Here is a 20187-nt window from a genome sequence, read left to right on the forward strand (position 1 = left end):
TCTACTGCAGTACTTCTCTGGTCCTGTGGTTATACTGACATCTGGTGGCATAGAAAAGAAACTAGACTGCAATGAACAGATTTTCCTTCTCTTATGTTGTTAATTTATTCTATGGGACTTCAGGGTTTATATTTTTCCAAGGCTTTACCTATACCCAAGACAACAGAAGTATTAAAGTACTATACTGCGCTGGCTGGTTTGTCTCAGTGGTTAGAGCGATGGCCCACAGACCAATTGAGTCCCGGGTTCGATTATGGTTCTCAGTTGTGGTTTGTCACCGGCCCTGGTTGGGATCCTGTGGGAGGCAACTAGTCGATGTCTCTCTCTCGCGTCGATGTCTCTGTCTGTCTGTCTGTCTGTCTCTCTCCCCTTCCCTCTCACTCTATCTGAAGATAAATGGAAAAATATCCTCGGGTGAGAATTAAAAAAAAAAAAATTTATAAATAAAGTATTATACTAACTCCACTGACAGAATACATTAGTAGCAACCCTTCACTTTGGCAATGTGACTGGCAAGGATGTAGAATTATTTAAAGAATGTCTCTGGGTATATAGGACTGCCCATAGTTATTCATTTCATAATTAAAGTTTATAATCAGAATGGTTATAAAATAGGGCTTTTTCATCAAGGATATATACATAACTTCAAACCAATCTATCTATTCAGATAGATTCCAATAATAGATCTTGGCCATAAATCTTTAATCCAAAATATAGTATTTTATTGATAGAATTTTCTAAAAATATACTGAAAAGTTATTCTTTCCTATAAAGTACCTCATGTCTGCCCAATGACTAATAATCTTAATCTTAAAGACATATACTGATGGAAAAAAACATGATCTCATGTGCTAAATTCATTATTATAGGAACATCACAAAAAGGTGCGGTGGATACCCCAATTCCATTCTACATGTTGCCACTGACAACATGACATGACTCATGGTTTCTGACAGACAGAAAAAGTATAATGGCCAATTAGACATCAGAAACCATATTAAGAAAAATATATCCATCAACCACATGAAAATCTTGAAAGACAAAAAGCTACTCAATATCTTATTATATATTTTTTTCCACATTTCCCCAGCCACAGAGTCAAGAGAAATATTTGATTTAGACAGCACAGCCTTAAACTTACAACTTCTTCTAGAGCTATAACATTGACTTCTACCACTTTCTGTAACTATCCAATTCCCATTGCTTTAAAACACAGGCCACCTCCATAGATATGATCTCCATAGCACGGCTTAGAGAAATAAATCATTACAGTGAGGAATCCCTATCAGAGAAAAAGTACATAGCAAACTAGCCTTCCTCCCAAGGACTTCTATTCATATATGAGAAGCACTTCTATTTCGCCACACTTACCTGTGATGATCACATACAATTAATTGGACAACAGCAATAATTATGGAGAATGAAGAGACAACTGAATTAGCCACACAAATGTATTGTACAGTGGTACTACTCAATATCATTCACACTGGCTGTCAGTCTGCAAACTTTTACTAGTTCTCAATGAGGGAAGTTTTTACCAGAATGTAAATCAATTATGTCCCTGAGCACACTGTTTAGTTCAGCTGACATTTTTCTTGAAACAAGACTTTTTTTGATGAAGGAAGCAGTAGTACATTGATTTATATTCTGGCTCAAGCCCCTTCTATCAATACACTGACATTTTGAGTAGCACTGCTCTATGATACCTAAAGAGAACAGGGATTACACTATATGGGTGGGGTGGGGTGAGGAGGAGCTCATCTAGGTCTATTTCTACCATATACTATAATATTAAATTATTGCAAAATACGGAAATCAACAATTTTGTTTTACTTTAAAAACTAATATGAACTTCCAATTTTAAAACTGTAGCATAAAGCAAGCATTCCCCTTTACTCTTCTTAGAAAGCATCCAAAAGCAATTAATCCAAAATCAGCAAAGAAGAAATGAAAACACACTCTCTGCTTTTAGCTAGGATCCGGCTAAAACACCACATCAAAATTAGGTAAAAGAGTTACCCAAGAGAATAGTGGTCAATCCCGGGTACTTGTGGGAGGAAGCGGAGAAAAGATATTTCAGCTGGATGTCTGAGAAAGAGCTGACAAAGTAAACTCAAAAGTGAGAGTTTCCCTCTGAGATGCAAAATTCAAGTTTTCAGCAGGCCCAGTTGAAGCCTGAAAGTCAGAAGAGCAGGGTCTAAACAAAGAAACACCCTAAGAAAATATATTTCCAAGAGTAGGTGGTCTCTGCTACTACAGAAAGGAAGCTGCAAAGACTTCCAGTCAAGATGGCGGCGTAGGTAAACGTGGTATCGCGTCCTCCCACAACCACATCAGAGTTACAACTAAACTACAGAACAACCATCATTCAAAACTGCCTGAAATCAAGCTGAATGGAAGTCCTACAACTACGGAATTAAAGCAGCAGCTGCATCCAGGCTGGTAGGAGGTGCGGAGGTGGAGGTGGAACAGGATGGTCCCACACCCACGTGTGGCGGATAAAAATTAGGAAGACACCTTGGCTGGGAAGGTCCTCCCTGAGGACTGAGGGGTCCCCGTCCCACACCAGGCGCCCCACTCAGGGTTCCAGTGCCAGGAAGAGAAGTTCCCATAACTTCTGGATGGAAAACCAGTGGGAACTGAGGTTCAGGGAGGCTGAGGCTGCTGGAACCCCAGGCAACTCCTCTTAAAGGGCCTGCAGCGCACGAATTTATCGGACTCACTCCCTCTCAGCTTGGAGGGGAGGCAGCTCGAGGGGCGCAGGGGCATGCGGAGAAGAACTGAGCTGTTTGGCACTGGAGTGAGGGCTGGAGAGGGGGCTTTGTCAGAGACACACGTGCTGTCAGAGACCTTTGTTCCTTTGGTGAGCCCTTCCCTGGGGCGGCAGACAGCCGCCATATCTGGGACTCCAGCAACCTGGCTCACACTGTTTGCCCAGCCCTGGTGACGCCCTGAGGCACCGCCCCACCCACTTTCAGGCCCACCCAAGCTGTTGCCAGTTGGTTAACTATAGGATTGGCCTGTCTTGGATCCTGCTTCAGATTTCCTAAATTCTTTCAAACAAGCAGCATCCGGTCTCAGACCCATACCTCTCATTAACTAATACGCAGAAACAAACACAGGAGGCAGCCAAAATGAGGAGACAAAGAAACAGGTCCCAAACTAAAGAACAGAACAAACCTCAGGAAAAGAACTAAGCGAAATGGAGATAAGCAACCTAACAGATGCTGAGTTCAAAACACTGCTTATAAGGATGCTCAATGAACTTAGTGAGGGCCTCAAGAATATAAAAAAGGACCAGTCAGAAATGAAGGAGTCACTAACTGAAATAAAGAATAATTTACACAGACTCAATAGTAGAGTAGGTAAAGCCAAGAAGCAAACCATCAATTTGGAATATAAGGAAGCAAAAAACAACCAATCAGAACAGCAAAAAGAAAAAAAATACAAAAAAATGAGGATAGTGTAAGGAGCCTCTGGGACAACTTCAAGTGTGCCAACATTCGCATCTTGGGGGTACCAGAAGGTAACAAAAATTAATTAATAAAAAAAAAAAGCGACGACTTTAAACCTATCAATAAAATATGACTAACAAAATAGATTGTATAAATATTATTTAATTGTTTGAAGGTAAATATAAGAAAGATAATATCTTACTTTCCTAACTGCTTACATTAAGGAACAAAAATATATTGTCTTAAAACATAGACGGGTATAATATGAAATAAAAAGTTACATTAAGACACATAAAACCATATAAAAACAGATAAAAGTGAACAAAACATAAAATTAAAAATTTTTTAAATGTAACTTTTTAGTGAATGCTATACTTTTGATCTGGGAAAACTCAAGCCTATATTTTCAAGAATTAACAGGACCTCAAGTAAAAATGCTTATGTTATAATCCTTGAGGAAGGCAATTAATCTTTCCACTGAAAAATCTAAAAATAACTCCAAAGATAAAGTTTAATTGATATAATATATACTAAATATATGAATGCTAAACCTCAGAATTCCTAGTACCTCAAAAAACCACCCCATAAATGATTGTTGATCTCAGAAAATAGTGAAAAGTGAAATATGTGGTGGTTTGTTCCCTTTTGGAAGACATCAGCAGAGTCAGAGTTAAAGGATACACCACATAAGCTGAAGTATGACACATTTTATAGTTAAATATTGAAATGGGCAGCCTCACATAACACTGTTTATAAAACACTTTGTTCTTACTAAAAATTACTGCTGTGTTTAACACTGAAGGTTACACAGAATAAGCAGAGACTCAGAAGAACAAAAAATGAAAAATAATCCATCAAAACCAGAACTGCATGCTGTGCAGTTTCCACAGAAATTGTTTTATGAAGTCACATTGGGTTGGATTTGAGCCTCCAATTTATCAGTGTTGTTTTATACATAGCAAGATAAAAAGAAAACCTATTCCCTATATAATTAGCTGAATTTTCACTTAGAATCTGCTATATTTAAACATAAGGATATTCTTATTTCCAAAGCAGTTTTACAAATCCATCCTTAGAATATTTACTATGTATGCACTTATGAGGCAAGGGAAAAGAAGTGGAGAACGTAGGCGACAAGGGCAAAATAAATAAGAGGGCAGGCTCCTTGTTAAAATATCAACTTTAAATTGCATGTTAACCAAAAAAAGGTTCTAGGACAATTTTCAGGTGCAAAGGTAAGATGCAGTTTCCTGAATTGCCCCTTTCTTGAGGTTTTCTCATTTTTTACTGCTACAAACTAAAGAGTTCCCTTCTGAACTCATTTTTATGAAAATCTTGATGAGTTAGTTGTGTGTAGGAAAAATGTTCCCATTATAAACTGTGGCATTACTACTGTTCTAACGCTACATTTAACATTCAGTTCAATCATAATCACCTATCACTGATGTCAAGGATTCGTCCAGTCATCTGGCAAGTTTCCATACTTTTGTACTCATTTTCTATACCTTGATCCTCTGGTTTTATATTTATAGCCCCTAGCAACAGTTTAGGTAGTAACTGGGCCATCGGGACAGGTACTACAACATGCATGGGAATAAAGCTTCCCTCGGGGAAAGGGGACAGACAACACACCAAAGTTTCAGCAAAGAACAGTGTTGGAAGAGAACTACAGATGGGGAAGGAAGCTAGACCAGATGGGCAGTCTCCCTTGCTCATTTCAAATCCACTTGATCCAGCCACTCTTCCTCACCTCAAAGTGTTCTAGATTTTTATTTATTAAAAGAGTCTCTTCCACTGAAAATTAAAGCATGGATCACTATGGTTATTTAAAAGAGGTAGAAAACACAGGCAGGCTTAAATTTGTCATATTATTTATGGGCAGAGCAGACACTGGAGCCCAGATCACCTAATAAAGGGTCATATGTCCATTCTATAACATTATGTCCTTGCAAAAACTAAGACAGTACTTTTCTTTTTTAAAAAAATATCCTTATGTTCTTCCAAACAAGGACATAATATAATCGATGCAATATTTGTGCAGCACGTAAAAGTACTACATGACTACATTTCCTTGGGTTTAAATCCCCTGCTTGAGTCAAATTAGTTTTTGTATTAGCCAAATAGAACATAATTAGAATGGTAAGTCTGCCACGAAAATAGCTAAATTAATCCTATTATTAAAAATAAGTGATTAGCCCTAGCCGGTGTGGCACAGAGGTTAGAGCGCCAGCCCATGGACCAAGGAGTCGCAGGTTCAATTCTGGCCAAGGGCACATACGTCAATTGCAGTTTGGTCCCCAGCCTGTTTGGGGTCGTGCGGGAGGCAGCCAGCTGATGTTTCTCTCTCACATCGATGTTTCTCTCTCTCCCTCCTTCCCTCTCTATCTGAAGATAAATGGGAAAAAAAATTATCCTCCGGTGAGGATTAAAAAAAATAAAATTAGCCCTGGCTGGTTTCGCTCAGCGGTTAGAGCGATGGCATGCGGTCCAGATAGACCCGGGTTCGGTTCCCGCTAAGGGCATGTGCCGTGGTTGCAGTTTGGCCTCGGCCAAGGTTGGGTCGTGCAGGTGGCAACCACTCAATGTGTCCCTTTCACGTAGATGTTTCTATCTCTCTCTCCTTTCCCGCTCAATCTGAACAAAATATGGAAAAATGTCCTCAGGTGAGGATAAAAAAAATTAAAAAAAAAAAATTAAAATTAAATTAAATAAATAAGTAAATAAGTGATTAAAGGTCATTCATGGGTTTGGATTTTCTTAACAACTCTTCCTTAACATAAAAAAAATTCAAGTTGATCAGATTCCAAAATGGCGGCGGAGTGAATGGAAGCTACACAGACCGTGTCCCAGGACCAAACTGAAATTACAACTATAACAGACAAATTGACAGGAAAAAGCAACAAAAAAGCAGCTTGCGAGGACCATATAACCAGGGACACTGACTCAATCCTGGTAGGATTGCGAAGGCGCGAGATGGGGGCTGGGAGCCCACAGACGGCAGCAGCCTTACCTGTAAGCAGAGGCCCTAGAGTTAAAGTCCCAAGCACCTCCACAGCGCAGAGCCGGGACAGAGGCCAAAATAGTCACAGCCACTCACCTTGGGCTCCGGTAGAGGGAGGGCAGACTGGACTGGAACTGTGTGGGGACACTCAAGATTTGGAAGGTGCTCAGAGCTTTTGCTGAGTTGCAGCCACGCAGGACAGTGGTGATCTTGCTCCTTCCCAAGGCTCTGGGGACAGGCAGCAGACCCTCCCTCAGAGATCCAACCCCACCCTGTGGGCCATTGAAATGCTAAGTGAGGCTCATTAACAACCAACATCTGCCCCACCCTCATGAAATCCCCTTATGCTGAGCACCTGAGGGAGTTTTTCAATCAACTGACAACCCAAAACTCTTCAAGTAAACTCGACTGCTAGCCTCCAGGCAAAAAGCTACAGGATAACAGTACTATTCCTGGGCTAGCAACTTTAACCAAGAAAGTAAGACTTGACAGTGGTGTTTAACGTGGGTCCTCCCTCACTCATCTAGAACCAGGAGAGGGAGCCACAAACAGCAGAACACCAACACCCACAGGGAAAACTTGGCAGGCTCCAAAGCCCACTGTGATAGCCAAAATGGTAAAACACAGAAAGAAAAGCCAAATGAAAGAACAAAAGACCTCCACCAAAGATGAGATCAATGTGGAGCAGTTAGGCAAGTTAACAGAGCTAGAATTCAGAGCCATGATCTTGAGGAAGCTCAACAGGATGAGTAAAGACATAGACATGCGGAAAATAAACCAACTGGAAATTAAAAACTACCAAGAAAAGATCATGAATGACATATCAGAAATAAAGAGCACATTGGAGGGTCTAAAAAGCAGAGTAGAGGAAGCTGAGGACGGGATCAGTGAATTAGAAGACAAGGTAGAAAAAATCTATAAGAAAACCAAAAGAAAAACATAATTAAAAACAGGAAGACAGCTTAAGAGAACTGTGGGACAACTGGAAACATAATAATATTCGCATCATAGGAGTCCCCAAAGAAGAAGAAAATGAGCAAGGGTTAGAGAATATATTCAAAGAAATAGTGACAGAAAACCTCCCTAATTTGGTGAAGGAAGAAGATGTTCAAGTTCAAGAAGCACAGAAAGCCCCAAGTAAGAAGAACCCAAACAGGCCCACACCAAGACAAATAGTCATTAAAATGCCAAAAATTAAACACAAAAAGAGAATCCTAAAAGCAGCAAGAGATAAGCAACTGGTTACCTACAAAGGAAACCCCATAAAGCTGTCAGCTGATTTCTCACAAGAAACACTACAGGCCAGAAGGGAATGGCATGAAGTAATCAAGGTCATGAAAAACAAGGATCTGAATCCAAGACTACTCTACCCAGCAAGGCTATCATTCAAAATAGAAGGTCAAATAAAGAGATTCCCAGACAAAAAAAAAAAAAGCTAAGGGAATATATTAGCACCAAACCAGCGTTACAAGGACTGCTGTGATTAGAAGATATAGAAAGAAAAATATAACCAAACGAAATAAAAATGGCAATAAATAAGTACATATCAATAATCACCTTAAATGTAAATGGATTGAATGCTCCCATAAAAAGACACAGAGTAGTTGATTGGATAAGAAAGCATGACTCATATATATGTTGTTTACAAGAGACCCACCTCACAACAAAAGACTCACATAGGTTGAAAGTGAAGGGATGGAAAAAATTTTTCCAAGCAAACAGAAAGCTAAAAAAAGCTGGGGTAGCGATACTCATCTCTGATAAAATACACTTCAAAATGAAGAACATAACTAGAGATGAAGAAGGCCATTACATAATATTAAAAGGATCTATCTAACAGGAAGATATAACCTTGGTAAACATATATGCACCCAATATAGGAGCACCAAAATATATTTAAAATCTTGTGGAGGACTTCAAAGAAGAAATCATCAGCTATACAATCATACCAGGGGACTTCAACACCCCGTTGACACCACTGGATAGATCCTCTAGACAAAAATTAGCAAGGAAACAGAGACTCTAAATGAAGCACTAGACCAAAGGGATTTAGTAGATGTCTACAGAGAATTACACCCCAAAACTGCAGAATTCACATTCTTCTCAAGTGCACATGGGACATTCTCAAAGATAGACCACATGATAGGACACAAACTAAATCTCTACGAGTTCAAGAAGACTGAAATCATATCAAGTATCATCTCAGACCACAATGGCATGAAACTAGAAATCAATTGCAACAAAAATATGCAAAGACATTTGAACACATGGAGGCTAAATAGCATGTTGTTGAACAATGAATGGGTTACCGAGGAGATCAAGGAAGAAATTTAAAACTTCCTGGAAACCAATGAAAATGAACACACAACAACACAAAATCTATGGGATGCGTAGAAAGCACTTCTGAGAGGGAAGTTCATAGCACTACAGGCCTACTTCAAAAAACAAGAAAAATTTCTAATTGACTGTCTAACCTCACAACTTAAAGAATTAGAAAGCAAACAAAAAGAAAACCCCAGAGCAAGTAGAAGGAAGGAAATAGTAAAGATCAGAGCAGAAATAAATGACATAGAGACCAAAAAAACAATTCAAAGGATCAATGAAACAAAGAGCTGGTTTTTTGAAAAGAAAAAAGAGATTGATGGACCCTTGGCTAGACTCACCAAGAAACAAAGAGAGAGAACCCAAATACACAAAATCAGAAATGAAAGAGGAGAAGTAACAACCGACACCACAGAAATATGAAAGATCGTTAACAGCTACTACGAACAACTATATGGCAACAAATTCGACAATCTAAGCGAAATGGACAAATTTCTAGAAACACACAGTCTCCCAAAACTGGACCGGGAAGAATAGAAAACTTGAACAGACCAATAACAACCAAGGAAATTGAAGAGGTAATCAAGACTCTCCCAAAAAACAAAAGCCCAGGCCCAGATGGCTTCACAGGGGAGTTTTACCGAACATTCAAAAAAGAACTAACACCCATTCTCCACAAACTATTTCAAAAAATTCAAGAAGAAGGAAGACTTCCAAACTCATTCTATGAGGCCAACATAATTCTAATTCCAAAACCAGAAAAAGACACTACAAAGAAAGAAAACTACAGGCCAATATCCCTGATGAACATAGACACCAAAATCCTGAACAAAATGCTAGCAAATCGGATACAGCAATACATCAAAAAAATTATTCACCATGACCAAGTGGGATTCATTCCAGGGATGCAAGGCTGGTACAATATTCACAAATCAATAAATGTGATACACCACATAAACAAAATGAAGAATAAAAACCACATGATCATATCAATAGATGCTGAAAAAGCATTCAACAAAATCCAGCATCCATTTCTGATAAAAACGCTCAGCAATGTGGGAATAGAGGGATCATATCTCGACATAATAAAGGCCATATATGAAAGACCTATAGCCAACATCATACTCAATGGGCAGAAACTAAAAACATTTCCATCAAGAACAGGAACAAGACAGGGATGTCCACTTTCGCCACTCTTATTTAACATAGTACTGGAAGTCTTAGCCACAGCAATTGGACATGAGGAAAAAATTAAAGGGATCCAAATTAGAAAGGAGGAAGTGAAACTGTCATTATTTGCAGATGACATGATATTATACATAGAAAACCCTAAAGACTCCATCAAATATCTACTAGACTTAATAAATGAATTTGGAAAAGTAGCAGGATACAAAATTAACGTCAAGAAATCGACGGCATTCTTATACACCAATGATGAACTCACAGAAAGAGAAACCGAAAAACAATCCCATTTACCATCGTGGCAAAAAAAACTAAGATACCTAGGAATAAACTTAACCAAAGAAGTAAAGGACCATTTGCAGAAAACTACAGAACGTTGAAAAAACAAATAGAGGAAGATATAAAAAAGTGGAAGCACATACCTTGTTCATGGATTGGAAGAATTAACATCATTAAAATGTCCATATTACCCAAAGCAATCTATAGATTCAATGCAATCCCCATCAAAATACCAATGATATATTTCACAGAACTAGAACAAATACTTCAAAAGTTCATATGGAATCAAAAAAAAACCCTGAATAGCCACAGCAATTTTGAAAAAGAAGGACAAAGTAGGTGGGATCATAATACCAGATATCAGGTTATACTACAAAGCGACTGTAATCTAAACAGCCTGGTACTGGCACAAGAACAGGCATATAGACCAGTGGAACAGAATAGAGAGCCCAGAATGGACCCAAGGCAATATGCTCAATTAATATTTGACAAAGGTGGCAAGAGCATACAGTGGAGTAAAGACAGCCTCTTTAATAAATGGTGTTGGGAATTGGACAGCTACATGCAAAAAAATGAAACTAGACCATCAACTTACACCATACACAAAAATAAACTCAAAATGAATAAAAGATTTAAATGAAACCCGTGAATCCATAAAAATGCTAGAAGAAAATGTAGGCAACAAAATTTCGAACATCATACGCAGCAGAATTTTCACTGATATATCACTCAAGGCAACAGAAACAAACGAAAAAAATGAACATAGGACAACATCAAACTAAAAAGCTTCTGCACAGCAAAAGAAACAACCATCAAAATGGAAAGGTAACCCACTGTACGGGAGAACATCATTGCCAATGATACATCAGATAAAGGGTTAATTTCCAAAAATATAGAGTACTCACACAACTCAACAAAAGGAAGACAAAGAATCCAATTAAAAAATGGGCAGAGGAGCTGAATAGACACCTCTCCGAACAGGACATACAAATGGCCAAGAGACATATGAAGAAATGCTCAACATCTCTAATCATCAGAGAGATGCAAATTAAAACAACAATGAGGTATCACCTCATACCTGTCAGAATGGCCGCCATCAACAAATCATCAAACAACAAGTGTTGGTGAGGGTGTGGAGAAAAGGGGACTCTAGTACACTGCTGGTGGGAATGCAGACTGGTGCAGCCACTATGGAAAACACTATGGTGTTACCTCAAAAAGTTAAAAATTGAACTGCCATTTGACCCAGTGATCTCACTCCTAGGAATATACCCTAAGAAGCCTGAAACACCAATCAGAAAGAATATATGTACCCCTGTGTTCATAGCAGCACTATTTACAACAATTAAGATCTGGAAACAGCCCAAGTGTCCATCAATAGACGAATGGATCAAAAAGCTGTGGTACATATACACAATGGAGTACTATGCAGCTGTAAGAAAGAAAGATCTCTTATCCTTTGAGACGACATGGAGGGACCTGGAAAGTATTATCCTAAGTGAAACAAGCCAAGCAGAAAAAGCCAAATACCACATGATTCACTTATATACGGAATATAATGAACATAAAAGTCTGAGGAATAGGGCAGACTCAGAAACATGGAAGTAGGGTACAGACTGACAACCCTCAGAAGAGGGGGTGGTGGGGGGAGGGAAGAGATAAACCACAGAACTTATATGCATGTATGCATAACCAATGGACATGGACAACAAAGTCGGGGACGGGGTGTGTGGGGGGGTGGCGAGGAGGGTGCCAATGGGGTAAAAAAGGAGAAACCTCTGTAACAAAAATAAAATTTAAAAAAAAAAAATTCAAGTTAACTATATTATGAACTATAAATCACTAAAAACTTCACATCTCTAATTTTCTCCAAACACCTACATAAGTAAATAAACTTCTAAATTTCATAAATGGGGCTATTGTATTTTGAAACTATAATTGACCAAACTAAAAGTTCTCAAATAGTCCCATGAAATATTGATCTTCTTTGTGTTACATAAAGAAAAAAAAATATTATGGTCAGATACATTTCAAAATGTTGGGTTAAAGTTAAAACATGTGCTGTTTTATTATAGGCCTCTTCAGAGACCTTAATTCTTTTATTCAACAAATACTTTACTGAATGCCTACCACATACCAGGCACTGATCTGAGCTGGAGAGTTATGACAGTGACTAAACAAATAAAATGCCTGTTCTCATGGAATATTCTTTCTAGTGGAAAGGACAGTCAATAAACAAAAAGCTAATAAAATAACTGCAGTCAGTGATAAGAGCTATGAAAATACTAAAATAAGATAACAGAGTACAGAGGAAACTTCAGACTGGGTGGACACATTAAGCTAAGTGGCTAATGACACACACCCCCATTAGGGAATATAATACATAGCATTTTCCAAACATATGTTTATTAAAAACCTTTTTGTCACCAAACATCTATTAATAGATCAATGAATTAATTCAGGAAATGTTATTCTAACTAATACACAGACAATAGCAGGATCAAGACTCAACTACAGCTTTTCTGATACCAAATACAGTATTTTTACAATTTCCTCCATCTGTAAAAGTGGAAATAATAACAATATATATCTCATAGAATCACAGTGAAAATTAAATGAGCTGCCCTGGCAGGTGTGTTTTGGTTATTTGGGCTCCGTCCTGTGCACAGAAAGGTTGCCAGTTTAATTCCTGGTCAGAACCCTTCCCCGGGTTGCTGACTCCATCCCCAGTAGGAAGTTTGCAGGAGGGAGCCGATAGATGTTTCCCTCTCACATCAATGTTTCTCTCTCCCCTTCTCTCCCTAAAAATCAATACAAAATCTTTTTTAAAAAATTAAATGAGGCCCGGCTGGTATGGCTCACTGGTTGAGTGTCGACCCATGCACCAAGAGGTCACCGGTTCAATTCCCAGTCAGGGCACATGCCCAGGTTGTGGGCCTGATCCCCAGTGAGGGCGTGCAGGAGGCAGCCAATTGATGTTCTCTCTCATCAATGTTTCTATCTCTCTTTCCTTTTCCCTTCCTCTCTCTCTAAAAATCAATAAAGAAAAAAAAATTTTTTTTAACAAAACAAAGAATGGCTAGTGGTTTCAGGGAGAGGCTCAGGCAAGAGTCAGACACCAGGGAAATGCAGAGGAGCCCCTCAAAGGCCTCTGGGCTCCAAAAGGCTCCTAGTTGTGTGCAGAGATACTTGCCCAGCTCAGCCCAGCATGAGGGCTGGCCAGCCTGTGGAGGTTGCTCAGGTGGTCACCCATCTTCTTGATGAGTTTCACCCCTTCATTCAGGAAGTGAGAGAGAGGAGAGTCTGCCTGGGTAGAACCCAGATCCAAAAGGGCCTGGTTCACATTCTTCTCCAAAGCCATGGCAGCTTCCATGGTATTCTGAGTTTTGCCCCACTTATCTTGGAAAGGCTTCAACACATCCTGGAAGAGAATTCAGCTACTACACTGGTTTTGCATCTTTCTGAGATGCTCCAGCCTGCCAATTTTGCTCAGCGGTTAGAGCACTGGCCCAAGGAAGGGCCTCAGGTTCGATTCTCAGTCAAGGGCACGTACTGGGGTTGCAAATACAATCCCCAGCCCCGGTCAGGGTCATGCAGAAGGCAATCAATCAATGTGTCTCTCACATCGATGTCTCTCTCTCTCTCTCTTTCTCTCTCTCCGTTCATCCCTCCTTCCACTCTATCTAAAACTCAGTGGAAAAATATCCTTGGGTGAGGATTAACAAAAAAGAGAGAGAAAGATGCTCAGCACCCTGCGCTTGTTCTCTGCCAACTCCCAGAATAAGTGGCCCATGCCCTCCAGAGCCACATCACTGAGGTCAAAATAGAAGCCCAGAGAGAAGCAGGTGCAGGAGGCCGGCAGATGCAGGTTGGCCAAACAGCTGAAAACAACCTCGGTGGAATAATTCTGATTAATTTGGGAGCTTGTGGTTGTTCAGCAATAAAGAGTTAAGGTTGAAAAATGGTGTTGGCTGATCTCAGAGACTGAGAATGGCTGAAGTGGTTCCGAAGGTGGCAAACAGAAAACAGGTTGGAGGGTACTTGCAGGTTGGAAGACGGGATGTCCCTGGGTCCGTTCCATCCAAACACTGTCGAAGCAGGAGAAAAGATCTGGGAGACTACCGAGGGCACTGCCTGGTATACATTCTGCTCAATAAACGTTATTGTTACTATTAATATAGCACTCTAGAGGCACATGATGTCTTCCTCCCGTATCCAGGATGACTTATTCTTCACTCTTTTAGTATCATGAACACTTTAAATCTACCTTTTTACAGTACTTAATTCATTTTGTTGACTCCTCTATGTAGATTCCTTAAAGATAGCAACTAAAATAGAGAATGTACACAGTTGGCCTCAGTGAAAGTTTACTATGTAGTCGTAAAGAACAAAGTGGGTTAAATGCGGATGTGGGAAAAGAAAGAAACCTTATATAAAAAAGCAATCTCCCCTGTGGAACACTCAAACCACATTACATCAAGGTTTCTATGAAACATCTTCATAATAATGCACTTCACATATTCAAAATATTTTTATATATTAACATTACCAGCAATGGGTCATATTCTTCCTGATAAGATGCACTAAGATACCATTTCCCTTCTGTGGCATTCCTGCCAGAAATGCATAACCTGAACTTTACCAAGAAAAAGAACATCAGAAACCCAAACTGAAAGACATTTTACAAAATAAATGGCCTGAACTCTTGAAAAATTTTGAAATCATAAAAGATAAAGACTGAAAAACTGTTCCAAATTACAGTATGCCAAAGAGACATAAGAATTAAATGTAACAAGTGATCATGGATAGGATCCTGAACAAATCTGCTATAAAAGACATTAGTGAAACAACTGGCAAAACTAAGACTTTAGATTAAACTATAATACTCTATCAACGTTAATTTCCTAATTTTGATCATGGCAATTATATAAGAGAATTTCATTGCTTTTGGGAAGTTCACACTGAAGTATTCAAGGGTGTAAGAAGAATTATGTCTACAGTTTAATCTCAAAGGGTTAAATATTATTTGGACAAATAGTATAGAGCAAAATAAAATAAAGTAAAAATAGAAAAAAACAAAATTTGGGTGAAAGGTATCTAATAATCTTTTGCACTGTTATTGAACATTTCCGTAAATCTGAAATTATTTGAAAACAAAATGTCTAAACACAAAATTAATGAGAAAAAAGGAGGGCAAATAATCACACGAAAAGATGTTCAACATCATTAGAAATCAGGAAAAATGCAAATTAAAAACATAATGAGATACCACTAAGTTAAATCCCTATTAAAATAGCTAAAATATAAAAGCAAAATAGAAAAATACGTCCATACCAAATGTTGGTGAAAATGTGAGGCAACTGAAACTCTCAAACATTACCAGAGGGAATACACAATGGAAGTCACTTTATAAGAAATTCCCAAATTGTTTTCCAAAGTTAAACATACACTTACCACCTGACCCAACAATCCTAAGTATTAATCCAAGAGAAATTAAAACGTATATTCAAACAAAACCTGTATTCAAATGTTTGTATCAATTTATTCATAATCACCAAACACTGAAAACAATTCAAATGTCTATCACCTAGTAAAATAGATAAGCTGCAGTACATTCATATAATGGAATACAACTTAGCAGAAAGAAAGAAATCAGTGACATATGCAACAAGGTGAGTCTCAAAAGCATTATGCTAAGTGAAAGAAGTTAGTCTGGAAGATTACATATTGTACTATTCCACATATATTCATAACATTTTGCAAAAAAGCAAACTACAGGGATGAAAACAGATCAGTGGCTGTCAAGGATAAAGTGGGGCAGGAAAGGTTGCTTAAAAATAGGAAGCACAATAGAATTTGAGGAGATGATGGCATTGTTCTGTGTCTTCATTGTTGTTGCCATTACACAATCTTATGCATACATCAAAACCACAGAACTGTCCACTAAAAAGAATAAAGTTGATTATACATAAATTTTAAGAGTCTATTATTTTTAAGTTAACAAGGTAAAAATGTACTTTCATAGACATCGCATTTTCTTTTCAGCCCAATAAAGACTAGCTATGGCCTGGCCAGTGTGGCTCAGTGGACTGAGCGTTGATTCACGCACTAAGAGGTCACTGGTTCAATTCCCAGTCAGGGCACATGCCAGGGTTGAAGGCTCAATCAACCAGTAGGGGGTGTGCAGCACATTGATGTTTCTCTCTCTTTCTCCCTCTCCCTTCCTCTCTCTCTAAAAAAAATGTTTTAAAAAATCAATAAAAACATATTTTTAAAAAATACTAGGTATGTACTATTTCAGCATTCAGTAAATAAATAAACATACAAATTACATGTGGCAGGACTAAAACTAGTCCAGATACACCGATTCTAAGCAAATGTTTTATTGTCTTAATTTTTTTCATGTTCCACTAAAGTTTAGAGGACACAGTGTCTCTGAAGACAAATAGGATCGAAGAGAGGGAGAGGAATAAAAAGAGACAGGTATTGGAAGTGTGTCCTTTAGAATTTGGCTTTTGTCCTTAAGGAATTAAAAAATAGTTCATAATTGCCCAGCTGGTATGGCTCAGTGGTTGAGCACTGACCCACGCACCAAGAGGTTGCCAGTTCAATTCCCAGCCAGGGCACATGCCCAGATTGCAGGCTTGATCTCCGGGGCAGGGATGTACAGGAGACAGATGATCGGTGTATCTCTCTCATTGATGTTTCTCTCTCTCTCTCCCTCTCCCTTCCTCTCTCTCTAAAAATCAATAAAAATATTTTTTAAAATATAATAAATAAAATTAAAATTAAAAACAGTCTATAATTGAATAAGTCTGAATAGTGATCCACACAGGCAACAAATTAACTGGCATTAAAGGATTAGCTGGTGATTTTTTCCATAAAATCTTCCTAATATCTTAATAAGAAAAAGCAAAAAAGCAAACATAAAATATTCTACCTAGTTTTCAGAACAATGATGATGACAATTCAGAACAGATTTTACAACTTTAAATATACATTTGAAGATATTCCCAGATGCTATCACTCAAGGGTGAAAAACAAGGGGGAGAGGGTGGCCGTTAAAAATACCTTTTTGTTGTTGTTAATCCTCACTGAGGATATTTTTCCATTGATTTTTAGATAGAGTGGAAGGAGGGAGGGAGGAAAAGGGGAGAAAGGAGGAGGGGGGAGAGAGAGAGAAAGAGAGAGAGAGAGAGAGAAACATCAATGTGAGAGACACATCGAGTGGTTGCCTCCTGCACAACCCTAACCAGGGTTGGAAATCAAAACTGCAACCTAGGTACATGCTCTTGAGCAGGAATTGAACCCAAGACCCTCCAGTCCAGGGGTTAACATTCTAACCACTAAGCCAAACTGGCCAGGGCTAAAAATACCTTTTTGATTTCTGAATCAAAGAAGTAGCAGTATAATACTTGCCAAAGAACATATATTAGGTACAATAGCCTAGAGGTGGAAGGGGGGAGATTACGCTTAATTTCATTAGCAAAAATAAATTAAAAATAATAAGTTGCACCCTGGCCAGTTTTCTCAGTGGTTAGAGCATCAGCTCACAGACCAAGGAACTGCGGGTTCAATTCTGGCCAAGGGCATGTTTCTCAGTTGGGGTTCGTCCCCAGCCCTCGTCGGGTCATGCAGGAGGCAGTCGATGTTCCTCTCATGTCTATATTTCTCACTCTCTTCCTCACTCTCTTCCTCTCACTCTCTCTACCTCCCTCCCACTCTATCTGATGATAAATAAATAAAATATCCTTGGGTGAAGATTAAAAAATAATAATAACAATAAATTAAAAATAAAAAGTTGCATCTGTACCACAAATAACATATCTCACCTAAAAAGAGAGGTGTGGTTTCCTCTAAAGTAGTGGCATTAGGATCTGCCCCAGCTTCTAAAAGAATCTGTACAATCTTCCAATGTCCTCGACGTGCAGCAAAATGTAATGCAGAGAAGCCCTCAAAAGTCTTTGTCCTAATGTAGTTTTCAGATGAATCTATGAAAGAATAAAAACCCATCAGCTAGAAGATATTAATTCTATTTCTTGGAATTAAAAAGCAAAGATTCCAAGAAATATTAAAACAATTATAAATGGGAGGTCTTGTAGTTTAAAACTCCCTAAAAAAAATTTTTTTAAGTTCCAAAGGGGTCAGTGTGAACAGCTCTCTGGTATTCTTATATGAAACTTCTGCCCACACACTCATTTTCTCACCTCTGATTTTTGATGAGTAAAGCAAGGGGAGTAGCAGGAGTTGAAAGGCAACACAAAAGCAAAATCTGAAGAGAATACAGCACCAAAAATTTGCTTAAGCAAGATTTACTAAAGTATTAGTAAATGTGATTTTTTTATATCTAAATTTCCATGACAGAAATTATCTCATCTCTAGCATTACTTCCTTGCTTTTCTACTAGTAACATTAAGGTAATATTCCACTTTTGGCCATTTATCCGAAGAAAACAAAAACATTAATTCAAAAAGATATATGCACCCCTATGTTCACTGTAGCATATTTACAACAGCAAAGATATGGAAACAACCCAAGTGTCACTGATGGATGAATGGATAACAAAGATATGATATATACGTACACACACACACAATGTAATACTACACAGCCATAAAAAAGAATGAAATCTGCCCTGGCTGGTTTGGTTCAGCGGTTAGAGCGGTGGCCCATGGACCAAAGAGTCGCGAGCTCGATTCCAGCCAAGGGCACATGCCTCGGTTGTGCTTCGTCCCCAGCCCTCGTTGGGCTCGTGCAGGAGGTAATCAGTTGATGTGACACATTGATGTTTCTCTCTCTGGTCCTCTTTCTCTCTCCCCCTCCCTCCCATTCTACCTGAAGATAAATGGAAAAAATATCCTCTGGTGAGGATTAAAAAAAAAAAAAAAATGAAATCTTGCCATTTGTAACAACAGGAATGGACCTTGAGGGTATTATGCAATGTGAAATAAGTCAGAAAGAAAACACCATATGATCTTACTTAAAAGTGAAATCTTAAAAACAAAACAAATGAACAAACAAATAAAAAAAAAAAACTTACAAATATAAGATTACTGGTTGCCAGAGGAGAGAAGGATTGGGGGGGGGGGTGCAAAAAATAGTCAAGAGATGCAAACTTCCAGTTATAAAATAAGTTGTGGAAATTGAATGTAACAAAATAAAAAGTAACAAAGAAACAAACTCCTTTTTTAACCTACCTCCAGTCTAATAATTAATGAAGACTGCATGTCTGTTCTGTGTGTGTGTGTGTGTGTGTGTTTTACTAATTTTAGAGAGAGAGGAAGGGAGAGGGGAGAGAGAAAGATATCAATGTGAAAAAGAAACATCAATCAGCTACCTCCCATACACACCCAGACTATGACCAAACCCGCAACTGGGGCATATGCCCTGCCGAAGAATGGAACCAGCAACCCTTCCATGCATGGAATGCTCAACCAACTGAGCCACATTGGCCAGGGTGAAGACTGCATTTCTAGAATAATGAAATGCACTCCAAAGAAATCAAGCAGTAGTATACAATTTACAAGGAATTAATAAGTTCATTTACTTTAATGCTTCTGAGGTTTACTCGTTAATAAAAAAAATCTCAAGGTTCTGGTTAACATTCCAATTATGTAAATAATGTCTACAATAAAATTTTTGTAACTCCACAGCAAAAAATATTGAAAAGTGACTTTTTTTTTTTTTTTGGTGGTACGTGCCTCTAGCGGGAACCGAACCCAGAACTCTCTGGTCCGCAGGCCGATGCTCAACTGCTGAGCCAAACTGGCCAGGGAGAGAAGTGACCTTTTAAAAAAATTTTTATTTATTAATTTGTTTTTGTTACAGATGTTTTTTCATGCCCCCCCCCCCATTGACGCCCTCCTCCCCTTCCCCCCCACCCCATCCCCAGCTTTGTTGCCTATGTTCATTGGTCAGGCATACATGCACGTAAGTTCTGTGGTTTAT

At 38.6% G+C, this 20187-nt stretch overlaps 1 protein-coding gene across 8 annotated transcripts in view; it reads right to left on the minus strand.

Annotated features, from left to right (window-relative positions):
• ASB3 (ankyrin repeat and SOCS box containing 3) overlaps window positions 1–20187 on the minus strand; it is a 110740-nt gene that overhangs the window by 49501 nt on the left and 41052 nt on the right. For 7 of the 8 annotated variants that reach the window (XM_036262148.1, XM_036262154.1, XM_036262155.1 and 4 more), the window contains exon 3: window positions 18072–18230. The exons of the other annotated variant lie outside the window; for it this stretch is intronic. In XM_036262148.1, the coding sequence (XP_036118041.1) occupies window positions 18072–18230 (159 nt within the window). The remainder of the gene's footprint in view (window positions 1–18071; window positions 18231–20187) is intronic. 8 annotated transcript variants of the gene reach the window in all.

This window comes from Molossus molossus, unplaced genomic scaffold (genome assembly GCF_014108415.1).
Source record: "Molossus molossus isolate mMolMol1 unplaced genomic scaffold, mMolMol1.p scaffold_m16_p_15, whole genome shotgun sequence".
Classification (NCBI taxonomy): Eukaryota; Metazoa; Chordata; class Mammalia; order Chiroptera; family Molossidae; genus Molossus; species Molossus molossus.